The 12,999-nt window shown below is 49.5% G+C and overlaps 1 protein-coding gene across 1 annotated transcript; it reads right to left on the bottom strand.

The window, feature by feature from the left end:
• Positions 1-8,303: 8,303 nt before the first annotated feature.
• Positions 8,304-12,532, bottom strand: MAGEL2 (MAGE family member L2). Its single transcript, XM_035303595.3, has one exon. It carries the CDS (start codon positions 12,418-12,420, stop codon positions 8,749-8,751), a length of 3,672 nt encoding a protein of 1,223 aa, XP_035159486.3. The 5' UTR covers positions 12,421-12,532; the 3' UTR covers positions 8,304-8,748.
• Between the last annotated feature and the right edge of the window lie 467 nt (positions 12,533-12,999).

The raw sequence follows: 12,999 nt of genomic DNA, 5'->3' as shown, positions 1-12,999 counted from the left end.
CTTGCTCAGCTTGATATAGGACACCTACACAAAACCTACAGCTAACATCATACTTCATAGCAAAAAACTGAACGTTTCATCCCTAACATCAGTAGCAAGGAATTCAAATCTGCTCTCACCACTCCTATTCAACATATCACTGGAAGCCCAGCACAATAAGGGACTTTTTACTTTAAAAAGTACACAAATGGGAAAGGAAGAAATAAAAGTGTCTCTATTTGCAGGTGACACAATGGTCTGCAAAGAAAATCCCAAGGGATATATGAAAACTCCTAGATCTAATATGTGAGTTCAGCAAGGTGCACACTACATGATCAACATACAAAATTCAACTATTTTGAGTTCTGAGTTGAATAGGTGGAAACTAAAATTTTAAATATAATATATGGCCGGGCACAGTGACTCACCCCTGGAATCCCAGCACTTTGGGAGCCCAAGGTGGGTGGATCACCTGAAGACAGGAGTTTGAAACCAGTCTGGCCAATGTGGTGAAACCCCATCTCTGCTAAAAATTAAAAAATTAGCTGGGTTTGGTGGCTGGCACCTGTAATCCCAGCTACTCAGGAAGCTGCGGCTAGAGAATCGCTAGAACCCAGGAGGCGGAGGTTGCAGTGAGCAGAGATCGCGCCACTGCATTCCAGCCTGGACGACAAAAGCAGAACGCCATCTCAAATAAAAACAAAAATGTGGGCCGGGCGCGGTGGCTCACGCCTGTAATCCCTGCACTTTGGGAGGCCAAGGCGGGTGGATCACGAGGTCAAAAGATCGAGACCATCCTGGTCAACATGGTGAAACCCCGTCTCTACTAAAAATACAAAAAAATTAGCTTGGCATGGTGGCGCGTGCCTGTAATCCCAGCTACTCAGGAGACTGAGGCAGGAGAATTGCCTGAACCCAGGAGGCGGAGGTTGCGGTGAGCCGAGATCGCGCCATTGCACTCCAACCTGCACGACAAAAACAGAACTCCATCTCAAATAAAAATAAAAATGTAATATAATATAATTTACAATCACTCAAAAAGAATGAAGTACTTATAAACCTCGCAAGCATGTATAGGACACGTATGCTGAAAAATACAAAATGCTGATGGAAGAAACCAAAGAAGATCTGAATAAATGGAGCAATACACTGTGTTTATGGATTGGAAGACTCGGTGTGGTAAATGTCAGCTCTTTCCCACTTGACATACAAGTTTAACTCAATTCCTATCAAAATTCCACCAAGACATTTTGTAGATGTATGCAAGCTTATTTTAAAATTTATGTGGAAGATCAAAAGATCTAGAACAGCTAAACAATTTTGTAAAAAGAATGTGAGAAGAATCCCTATATTCAATTTTAAGACTTCTTACATAACTACAATAATCAGAACAGTATGGCATCGGTGGGGGCATATATCTGTGAATATAATGCACACATCTATATGTACCTTTTAAATATCTATGTTATCCAGCAATGGGACAAAATACAGAATTCAGAACCCGGAAACAGCCCACATAATAGGGCTAACTGAATTTTTACAAATGTGCAAAAGCAAATATTCAATGTCGAAAAGATAGTATTTTTAAGAAATGTTAAAATGTTAATGAGACTACTGGACCAAAGGCAAAAACAAAACACAAACACACACACACACAGCAAAGAAAGAACCTCAGCTAAACTTTACACCGTATTCAAAATTAGCCCAGAATCGATCATGGATTTAAATATAAAGCATAAAACTCTTAAATTTTCATAAGAAAACATAACAGAACACCTTGGACACCTGGGATCTGATGAAGAGTACTTAGATGTATATGACACCATGAGCATGACCCATAAAAGAAAAACCAAATCAGTCAATCGGACGTCATCGAAATTTAAAACTTTTGCTGTGCGAAAGGCCCAGTTATGAAGACAAAAGCCACATCTGAGACAGGAAAATACTTGCAAAATGCACTCATATCTGAATACAGAAATTACTCTCAAAGGACTCAGTGCAGTCATGGCTCATATCTGGAATGTACAAATTACCCTCAAAGCCCAATACATTTTGGAAAAAATTCACTTAGAGGCTAGGCATGGTGGCTCATGCCTATAATCCCAGCACTTTGGGAGGCTGAGGCAGGCGAATCACTTGAGGTCAGGAGTTTGAGACCAGCTTGGCCAACATGTTGAAACCCCATCTCTACTAAAAATACAAAAAATTAGCTGGGCTTGGTGGTGTGCGCGCCTGTAGTCCCAGCTAGTAGGGTGGCTGAGGCATGAGAATCACTCGAACCCAGAAGGTGAGGTGGAGGTTGCAGTGAGCCAAGATTGCACCACCACACTCCATCCTGGGTGACAGAGCAAGACTTCATCTCAAAAAAAAGTTGCTCAGAAAAACTCAACAGTCGTTTTGTCATTAAGGATATACACATGAGAAACAAGCCGACAGAAAGATGTTCAGCAACTCTGGACATAAGAGGAATGTAAATTAAGACACAATGCCCTATCACTACACATTGATTAGGACAGGTGAATTCACAGCAACAAAAACTATACCAACTGCTGGTGAGGATGCAGATAAATTTTTCTCATACATTGCTGGTGGAAATGTAAAATGTTACAGCCCTTCTGGAAAATGGTTTGAAGGGGTCTTTAAATAAGTACCCACAGACCTAGCAAATGATGTAGCAATTACAGCCACGGGCATTTGCCGCAGACAAATGAAAGTGTCTCCTTAGAAAAACTTGTGCATACATCCTAGCAACTTTGCAGCAGCTAAAAAACGGAAACAGCCAATTCCATAAAACAGTAAATATTTTATTAGCATCAAAAAAGTGAATGATTGATACCCACCACAGTGTAGAGAGATGTCAAGGGCATGCAGTGAAAAGATGCCAGTCTCAGAGGTGTTATTGCTTTTAGGGCCCATTCTTGAAATTACCGTTACAGAGATGGTGGACAGAGTAGTGACTGCCAGAGGTTAAGGATGGAGGGAAAAGAGATGGACACAGCTATAACACGGTGGCATGAGAGGCATCTTTGTGGTGGTGGAAGAGCGCTGTATCTTGATCACAATGCTGGCTGTACTATCTGCACATGTGATAAGATGGCATTGAGCTGAATGTACAGATGGTTCTATGTCCACGTCCTTGATATTGCACTCCAGCTATACAGGATATAAACACTGGGGGAAGCCAGATTATGGGTACATGAGACTGACCTGCGCAGTTTTTGCAATTTCCTGTCAATCTATGATTATTTCAGAATAGAACGTTTTCGAGGCTGTCTCGCAGAAGCCAACAAAGCCAACATTTCGATTCCACAGCTTTGCGACCCCATCCCGCTGGCTGTTTCAGGGGAAGATTCTGAGCCATTAGAGAGCAGCTCCAGGAAGCCTCCTGGGTCTAGAAAATGCTCTGTGGTGACTGCCGATGGACTAGATATCATCAGTCCTTCTGCTAATAGCAGCTCACAAGCTGAATTCACTCAGAACAAGGGACAGCACAGACAGCAAGTCTCCTTTGGAGGTGAATGGGCAGCTTGCAGAGCCAGACCATTTGCACAGAGAAGGACATGTCCCTGACACAGTCAGGATGATTTATTTAATGTCATTAATAAGAATAGGAGGAAGCTGATGAAGAAGGCTCCTCATAAGTGTCACCTCTAAGAAAGAGGCAGATATAACTTTCAGAATCTCAGCAGATTAGAGCACTGTACTACTGCTCTAGTACTGTTGTATATATCCCTTGGTAGAATTCACAATGAAACCCTCTGAGAGATTTGAAAGAACAAAGTTGCTTGCACACAGGAAAATGTCGCTTAGGCCCTAAATAATAGGGACTTTTTCTCTTTAGGACCCTCCTGGTGGCCGGCTCAGGTTTTCAATCCAGAATTCACGGAATTCTTGGAACTGTCCAGTAGAGGGACACCTGGCCTCGTTTGTAGATTTCTCTGTAGGTAAATCTGCTCTAACCAGCGGCTCCTTGACCCTCACGTGTGGAAGGTGAGCTGAGGGGTGCTGCACCTTACTCTGAGGAACACCGAGGGCCCTGACATGCTTTAAATCAGCATTGATTTCCTGTGCAGCCAAGGCGGAGGTTTGATTACGGGTCAGGACTGAAGGCAGAGACCATGAAAAAGGAAACTGCCGGATGGGCGCGGTGGCTCAAGCCTGTAATCCCAGCACTTTGGGAGGCGGAGGCGGGTGGATCAGGAGGTCAACAGATCGAGACCATAGTGGTCAACATGGTGAAACCCCGTCTCTACTAAAAATACAAAAATTAGCTGGGCATGGTGGCGCATGCCTGTAATCCCAGCTACTCAGGAGGCTGAGGCAGGAGAATTGCCTGAACCCAGGAGGCGGAGGTTGCGGTGAGCCGAGATCGTGCCATTGCACTCCAGCCTGGGCAACAAGAGTGAAACTCCGTCTCAAAACAAAAAAAGGAAACTGCCGAGTTCAAGCAGGAAACCATGTCCACGGGGATGGAGAGGAGAAAAAACACTGAGTATACAAAGTGGCAAAGCCGGGAAGATCTGGCAACCAATCAACTCGGGGAGAAGAAGATTCCCATGTTTCCAGCCCCAGCAGCTAGGGGCAGGGGTGCAGGGATGCTCGTGTATCGTTTTGAGTATCATGACCGTTGGTGTGAATTGCCAAGTTCTGGGAGCGCCTATAACTCTGAGGGCAAATTAACAACGTGGGCTACATGCCCAGATGATGGCAGCCACAGGGCCCTGGCACCTGAATCTAGAAAGCGCTCCGTCAGTCATAGCCACCCTTCACTCTGGTTTGCTGACAAGGTTGATTCACCAGTAGCTTCGACAGACAACTGGTCCTTTCCTCTGTTGCTCTCACAAGTAATGTCTTTGAGTAAAATTATTACAACATTCAGATTGTCTTCTTAAGACGAATATCCTAAAATATTAACTCATAGCTGAACACCCTACATAGGAGTACACTGAATTGTGTCACTTTGAGAACTATTTTGCACTTTTTCTTCACTAGAAGTCATATGGCTTCATGTGAAGTGGATTTTGCTGAGATCATTCGTGGCTTTGGTGGGACTGTGCCAGCACCCGGTTTTGCATCTTTCAGGCGCAGATTGCAATGACTCTTCTCTACAGCCCATCATAGTGGATGCTGAGTCTTTGATTTTCTGTGTGTTGGAACAAACTGTAAGTTGTTTTCTGAGGAAAGCTGTGGTTTTTTTCAACAGAAACTCACGGTACTCGCTTGACGTTGCATGCTTATGTCAGGAAGGGGGTCATGCGCACACCCTGATAAATCTCCTACATGTTCATAAACAGCTTTCTCTATGAAGTCTTTGCCCCTTCTCTGCAGATTATTCTCATTCGACATATTCCCAAATGAAAAATTTCTAGGTAAAATAGCATTAATGTATAAAGCCTCTTGAAGACAGAGTTGGCTGCACTGATTTCTGGGCAAATTGTAATAATTTATAGTTACAATTCTCGCATCTGATAAAATAGATTTTAAAGCAACAAAGATATAGTGGTAAAAGGATCAATGCAACAAGAAGAGCTAACGATCCTAACACCCAGATACATAAGACCCATAAAGAGACTTAGACTCCCTAGACTCCCACACAATAATAGTGGGAGACTTCAACATCAGTATTAGATAGATCAACAAGACAGAAAATTAATAAGGATATCCAGGACCTGAACTCAGATCTGGAGCAAGTAAACTTAATAAATATTTATAGAGCTCTCCACTTTAAATACACAAAATACACATTCTTGTCAGTACCACATCGCACCTACTCATAGGTTTAAATGAAATATTGATCGGCCATTATTAAGCACAATTATTGGCATAAAAGAGGTTTTCAATACTCATTTTTAGAATAAAGCAACATTCCTGTTCTCTCTCCCTCTTTTTCTTCCTCTCCTTCACTCCTTTTTTTCTTTCTTTCCTTCTCTCCTTTCTAAAAAAATAAAACATTAAAAAATACTAATAATTTATAGTCTCACTGATTGTGTATAAAAGCTCCAGTTTCAAAACAAAATCATCGACATTGGATGTTGAATGGGGTTTTGGTTTATTCTATGCCAATTTAATAAATGAAAACTAGAATACTGATTTAATATTTCTATCTTTAAATATTAGTGAGGTATAGCAGATTCAACAGTTATTTGCAATTTTTTTTTCATGTGATACCTTTTGCCTATTACAGGTTTGGGCTTTTTTCCCCCTCAATTTGTACTATGCTATCTACATTTTAGCACTTTCAAAGGAGTGGGATTTGAATTCGTTTCTGCTGTTTTTAACGTGTAGTTCCATATATTCCGGGTCTTTGTCTGCTTTGCATTTTCATGTTAACTGTTCTTCCTTAAAGTTTTCGGTTGAATATCTAACTAATCTAGTTTACTCGTTGATAAGGAATAAATTTATATCTCATTACAATATAAACAAATTCAGGTTTTCAGTCCTTGGCATTTTTCATGAAGGCCATTAGATGTATGTCACGTGTGAGAGTGAGGTTTGTAGCTGGGAAGTCAGCCTGTCTACCATGGAGCAGACCCAGCCCCCGCCTTAAGCATGGCACCAAAATCCCATGATGCTACATTCCAAATTTCGTTCCACAAAGAGCATCTTGCCCAGGCATTCTATGAGTTCACGGTCTGGAGAAAACTTTATAAGCAATCATAACTAAACACAAACGAGAAATACTAGATCAATATGCCGATTTACTGGCCTAGCTAAACGTCCTTTGGGGACCGTTCTCAGCTGGGGCATCGCTGCCTCCTTCAATGGACATTTGCTTTCTTGTAAAAATAACTGAACATTGCTTGTGGAAAAATGTGAACGACTCTCTGACCCAAGGAGTTCATATCAAACTGTCTCCCAGTTTCTGGAGGATGAGCACTGAGACAGCTTGGGGAAGATCTGCAGTCTGGCAGGTTCCCGGGACAGGAATCATCGTCCTGGAAAGCTCAGCTCTGCGGGTGCTAGGAACAGAGTCTGCATCTTGGGCTTCCTCTCCTAGTCAGCTTCCTAAGTGGCAGCGCTGCAGGACCAAGGGCAGAAATTGTCGCGTGAAGCACGATCGGACTTGAAAACAGGTGCCACCTTGGCCTATAAGAGAAAATAAGGAATGTCTGGGCACAGATATAGATAAAATTATGGGCAGAAGTGGTGAAGCAAGGAGTAGTCGCAATCCAAGTATAGGCATGGTGTGTAGTTAAGATCCATGGGAGGGGGGGGCTGCTGCTGAGGCAGCTGCGGTGGCGCCGCTAGGTGGCAGGAGAATTCCACCGTTGCCACTAACCTCATCTGGGACTTTGGCTTCCTCGAAGTGGGATATGGAGTTGAATTTCTTCCTTCTGATAAGACACTGGAGGGTGGCAAGCAGGGCTGATGCTCCTCTGTCCACATGAAGAGAGCATGACCTCAGGAACGGCCTTTTGTGTACACCAGCCTTGTGTGGGCTTGAATATCCTTCCTTAAAACACTCAGGCCAGTTCATTCCCTTGTCCCTTTCCTGCCTTAGACCAGGCTCATACCCAAGGGCTGACCATGGTTGTTTAGCAACTTCAGGCATTGCTGGCTGACTTTCCCTATATGTTAGAATTCACCCTTCCTCCCGGGACCTTCTCCTAGAGCTCCATGTTGCTAGGAACCCCACCGCCGCCGCCACCGCCCTCCCCTAACCCAGCCACTACTGCCTGCAATCCGCAGCGTTTCTAGTTCAATGAAACCTGTTTGATTCCTTTTCCCTGTTATAAGCCTGGGTATCTTGCAGGGAGCACATTTCCATCCTGAGAGCCAGTGTGTTGATGAAACCCAAATTTGGACTGCTGGACTCCCCCATGGGCCACATGGTTGACAAATTCCCTGTTGGCCAATTTCTCCATGCAGCAAGACCACCTGGTTATTTGTGGTCCCACAGGCAGATGGCCCTCCTTCCCCACATACCCTTAAGGACATTTCTGCTTCTAATAACAACATTAGCGGCTAAGCACTAACGTGTGTGCTTTAATTAATCTCCTGGAGCCTTATCTCTTCACCTACAAAGGAGGGATAATAACGTCTCCTTTGTGAGGTTTGAATGTGAGCCCTTTCCTAATTCAGTCTCGCTGACTTGTGAAGCTTTGTTTTGGTTTAATAGAAATCTTATGTTTTACCACCCACTTCAAGCACACTACATCTTTATAAAGATGAATGGAGCACTCCCCTTGGAAAACGATTTCAGCACCGTGGTGTTTACTATGACTGAGAGTAGTCTCGGTATTCATGTCTATTCAGAGAATACGGCAAAACTTGGCTTGTACTCTCTAGTGTAAAAATTAGAATAAAGACAAACACTTCCGTTATGCTGAAAGTATATTTATATATATAGATATAGATATTTACTTCTCTGTAGACAGTTTTTACTGATGAGTCATTTGAACGTTCAAGTAACAACCGAGTACAATGCAGCATGAACTATACCAGAATGGGATGGATAGCTTTTCAATTCATTTCACCAAGCCAGCACAACGCTGATACCAAAACGTAACAATCATAACACAAAACAGAGAGTCACAGATCTCACTTAAAATTACAGATGCCAAAATACAGAGTAGAACAGTAGCCGATTGAAATCAACACCACATGAAAAATGTACAAAGCTCTGGCAGATACGAAACCGAGTTGAAAATCCAAACTTACACACGTGGAACTGGAACAGAAACACCAGAAACAAAAACGTCCCCCCCCACCCACCCTCTCAGGGGCCTCTGGCCAGGGAAACACAGGAAGAGATCTCTGCTGCACTTATTAGCGGGGAGGGGGTCTGCTGGCAGGGTCATGGTCACTGTCACCAGTGTCAGGTTCATCCTCATCTGTGTCTTCCCACTCACACTCTGCTAGCGCCTCAAGGTAATGGAATGGCCAGGACCGTGGATCTTTCTTATGGAGCTTGGCCAAAAACCTCAGGACAAGCATCTTGCTGGTTTCCAGGAATGCTCGAGGGCCCCAGAGGAATTCATACTCTGCAGGCTCAGTGTAGGGGATTCGCCTGTACTCTAGGTACTTCTGCCTGACAAACACTTCAGTGATGAGCTTCTTCATATTCCCAAAGAGACCATTCGTCTCCCGAACATCCAACCCCAACTTAAACAGAAAATGAAAGATCAGATTCTCCCTGACACAATTGCCTTTCATAAAGATGAGGCTCAAGACCACCATCAGGAGGCCAAACTTGGGCCTGTCTAAATAGGGTGCCACCAGATCCCCTGCAGGGTAGCCCAGCTTGTCGATGATAACGTAAGCGTGGCTTTTGGTATCAATTTCTTTCAGTTGACAACCAAAGGCACACTCCAGCTTACTGTTGGCACGGTTGATGATATCTAAGCACTCGTCTTTATACTCTCGGATGATGACTTTCACCATCTCCGAGCGCTGGACAGGCACCTTGGCTTGGTCCTTGACTAAGAGGAACTGCACCAGTGCATTTGCCCTCTCATCCAAGGGAGACAAGGGCCGTGCCTCCACCTTGGAATCATCCTGGGTGGCACTGGGTCCTGGAGAGACACTTGGGACCTCAGACACGATCCAGGGCAGAGGACTCCCTGGGCCTTCAGAGAAACCCAGGGCCCTGGAAGTGCTCGGGCCCTCCCAGGCACTCAGGGCCCAGGATGTGCTGGGCCCTTCCCAGCCACTCAGGATCCTGGAGGTGCTACAGCCCTCCCAGCCACTCAGGCCACGGGGGGTGTTTGGGCGCTCCCAGTCACCCAAGACCTGGACAGGACTTTGGACCTCCCAGTCACTCAGATTCTCCCAGGGCCTTGGGCCCTGCCAGTCATGAAAGGGCAGCGTGTGTCCACGGCTGTTCTCTTCGGCTTCCAGATGCTTCTTCTTTCGGGTGGCCTTGCCGGAGCGGCGAGGTGGCTCAATGGAGGTCTTGGAGGCCTCTTGAGTGGTGGCAGCTGCCTGGGGGGCAGCTGCTGTCGCCATCAGGAGAGTGGGCACTGCCTGGGATGCCTTTGAGGCATTCATGTTGGGCTGTGGGACCCATGGAACTGCAGGCAGGGCCTCTACACAGGCAAAGGGATCCTGCAGCGCATATGGCAGTGACTTTGGGGTCTCTGAGGCAGCAGAGGGGCCTTTAAAGGAATTCAGAGAGGCAGGCTGAAACTGGGAGGTAGCTGGGAAGACCCTTGAAGAGGCAGCAAAGGTCTCAGGTGTGGCAGGAAGGCTTTTCCAGGAGCCTGGCGGGTGTGCTCGGGCAGCTGACACTGCCTTGGGAGCACAGAAGGTGGCAGCAAAGATCATGCGGTCCTTTGACGGGGCCCTGCGCTCCTTCGAGGAGGTCCTGCGCTCTTTAGAGGAGCCCCTGCGGTCTATAGAAGAGGCCCTGGATTCTCCTGATGGAGTCATCAATGATTTAGCGCAGCCCGGGGGAAAATTTGACGCCGCTACTGGGGCTCCTGGCTGGGCCTGCAAGACCGCAGGCGGGGCCTGCCAGGGGGGCTGGAGCTGCAGTGTGGGCAGCTCGGCTTGCGGACCCGAGGCCTGCGCCTGCTCCGGGGGTAGCTGGATTTGCACAGCCTTTTGGGAGGGGGGGGCTCCCTGAAAGGGCTGCTCCAGCTGGACCATGGAGGGGGGCTGCCTCTGGGCCTCCTGGGCAGGCAGGGGCTGCCAGAACTGAGTGGGAGCCTTCGGGGCCTGCCAGGCCAGTGCCTGGGTCTGCTGCACCTCCTGGTACTCCATCGACGTCGGCATCTCATGTGGTACCGGGGGCTGACCTTTGGGGGCCTGCCAGATAATGGATGGGCAGGGCACAGCCTGCGGGGCAGACAGCGGGGCCGGCAGCACAGGCTGGGGCACCTGCGGGCCAGCGGGCGGCGCCGCGGGTACCTGCGTAGCAGGTGGGGCCGTAGGCACCTGCGGCGCCGCCTGCACCTGCGGGGCCGGCAGCCTAGCCTGCGGGGCCTGCCGCAGTGGAGGTGGGGGTGGCAGAGGCTGCCAGAGAGGTGGTTGGGTGGCAATGACCTGTGGGGCGGGTCGGATGGGCGGCGGCGCCTGGCGGATCAGCGGTGGGGCCTGGCGGATCACAGGTGGGGCCTGGCGGATCACAGGTGGGGCCTGGCGGATCACAGGTGGAGCCTGGCGGATCACAGGTGGGGCCTGGCGGATCACAGGTGGAGCCTGGCGGATCACCGGTGGGGCCTGGCGGATCACCGGTGGGGCCTGGCGGATCACCGGTGGGGCCTGACGGATCACCGGTGGGGCCTGGCGCACAGGTAGTGGGCCAGGGCGGATGGGTGGTGGGCTGGGGCGGATGGGTGGGGGCCCCTGGCGCATGGGCGGTGGTGCCTGCCAGGCAATTGCCGGTGCCTGCCAGGTGACCTGCGTGGTCTGCCAGGTCATGGGGGTGGCCTGCCAGCCTTGCGGCATGGCCTGCCATCCTGGCGAGGTGGCCTGCCAGCCCGGGGGTGTGGCCAGCTGCGCCGGGGGTGCCTGAGGGACCTGAGGAACCTGAGGAGGGGCTCTTATGACTTGAGACTGGATTTGCAGGATCAGAGGCTGACCCTGAGGGGCCCAAGAAGCCATTGGTGGTGCAGGTGGGGCTGCCGGCTGCACCATCGGTGCTCCTGAAGGTGGAGCCTGGGTCATCGGAGCTCTCACACCTGGAGGATGAATCATCAGGACTCCTGGACCTGGAGGCTTGGGCATCGCTGCTCCTGAAGGCGGAGGCTGGGTCATCACGGCTGCTGGAGGTGGCTGAGCCATCGGGGCTACCGGAGGAGCAGGCTGGACCATCAGGACTCCCGGAGTCAGAGGCTGGGCCATCAGGACTCCCGGAGCTGGAGGCTGGGCCATCGGTGTCCCCGGAGGGGGAGGATGAGCCATCGGTGTCCCCGGAGGGGGAGGATGAGCCATCGGTGTCCCCGGAGGGGGAGGATGAGCCATGGGTGTCCCCGGAGGGGGAGGATGCACCATCGGGGTCCCCGGAGGAGCAGGATGGGGCATCGGGGTCCCCGGAGGAGGAGGGTGGGACATTGGGGTCCCCGGAGGAGGAGGATGGGCAATGGGGGCTCCGGGAGCTGAAGGATGCACCATCAGGACTCCCGGGGTCGGAGGCTGGGCCATCGGGGCTCCCGGAGGTGGAGGATGCACCATCAGGACCCCGGGAGTTGGAGGCTTCCCCATCGGGCCCCCCAGCGGGGGAGCCGGGACTATCGGGCCCCCTAGGGCAGGAGCCTGGACCATCGGAGCCACTGGGGCAGGCAGCTGGCCCGGTGGGGCCTCCCAGGCAGGCTGAGGTGCCTGCCAAGCGGCCAGTGAAGCCTGCAAGTCAATTGGAGGTGGATCCCAAGGGACTGGCGGAGCCCGGGAGGAAGCGGGCGGGGCCCGCATCAGAACCGTAGGGCGGCTATAGACAGGCGGCGTCGGGGCCTCCGCCGGAGGACTCGAGTCACCCGGATTCTTACTTAGCTGCGACATGTCCCTTTGCTGACAGCTGGTGGGTCTTCCTCGGACAGCTGCTGGGCCTTTTCCTCCAGAGAGAAGAGAATGCCTACGTGGCCGTTCAGAGGCTCGCTCCCTGCTGAATGCTGAATAGGAAGTGAGTGCTGCTCGCTCCGCAGCTTTCCGCAGTAAGAAGGAGGGGGGAAGGGGGCTCAATCCCGCCCCTTCCCCGCCCCCGACCACCACAAGTGGATATTGCACAGGGGCGTCTACCGGAGTCCTGACTGACACAGGATCCCTTCTCGCTCTGTCCAGCCCCCAAATGCAGACCAGTCAGACTGCACATGGATGAGTTTCCACAGGGGAGTGACAGGAACCGGTCCATGTTTTAGAAAAATCACCGTACTGCAGTGTGGGGTGGGAAGAGACCACTGGAAACATGGAAGGTATCCAAGACGGGGGAGATGGTGTGGTCTGAGCTCAGAAGTGAGGTGGAGAATTTAAAAAAGTGCATTTACATAAGAGAGTTTGAGGAGCTATGGCAGACAGATACCTGTATTATAATCGAATAAAGGAGTCAAGGAAATGGAGAAGGCACGCGAGTCGCTGTCCCGG

The sequence above is a fragment of the Callithrix jacchus genome, chromosome 6 (genome assembly GCF_049354715.1).
Source record: "Callithrix jacchus isolate 240 chromosome 6, calJac240_pri, whole genome shotgun sequence".
NCBI classification, from domain to species: domain Eukaryota; kingdom Metazoa; phylum Chordata; class Mammalia; order Primates; family Cebidae; genus Callithrix; species Callithrix jacchus.
Note: the sequence above shows the minus strand (reverse complement) of the source record. Positions and strands in the feature narration are given on the sequence as shown.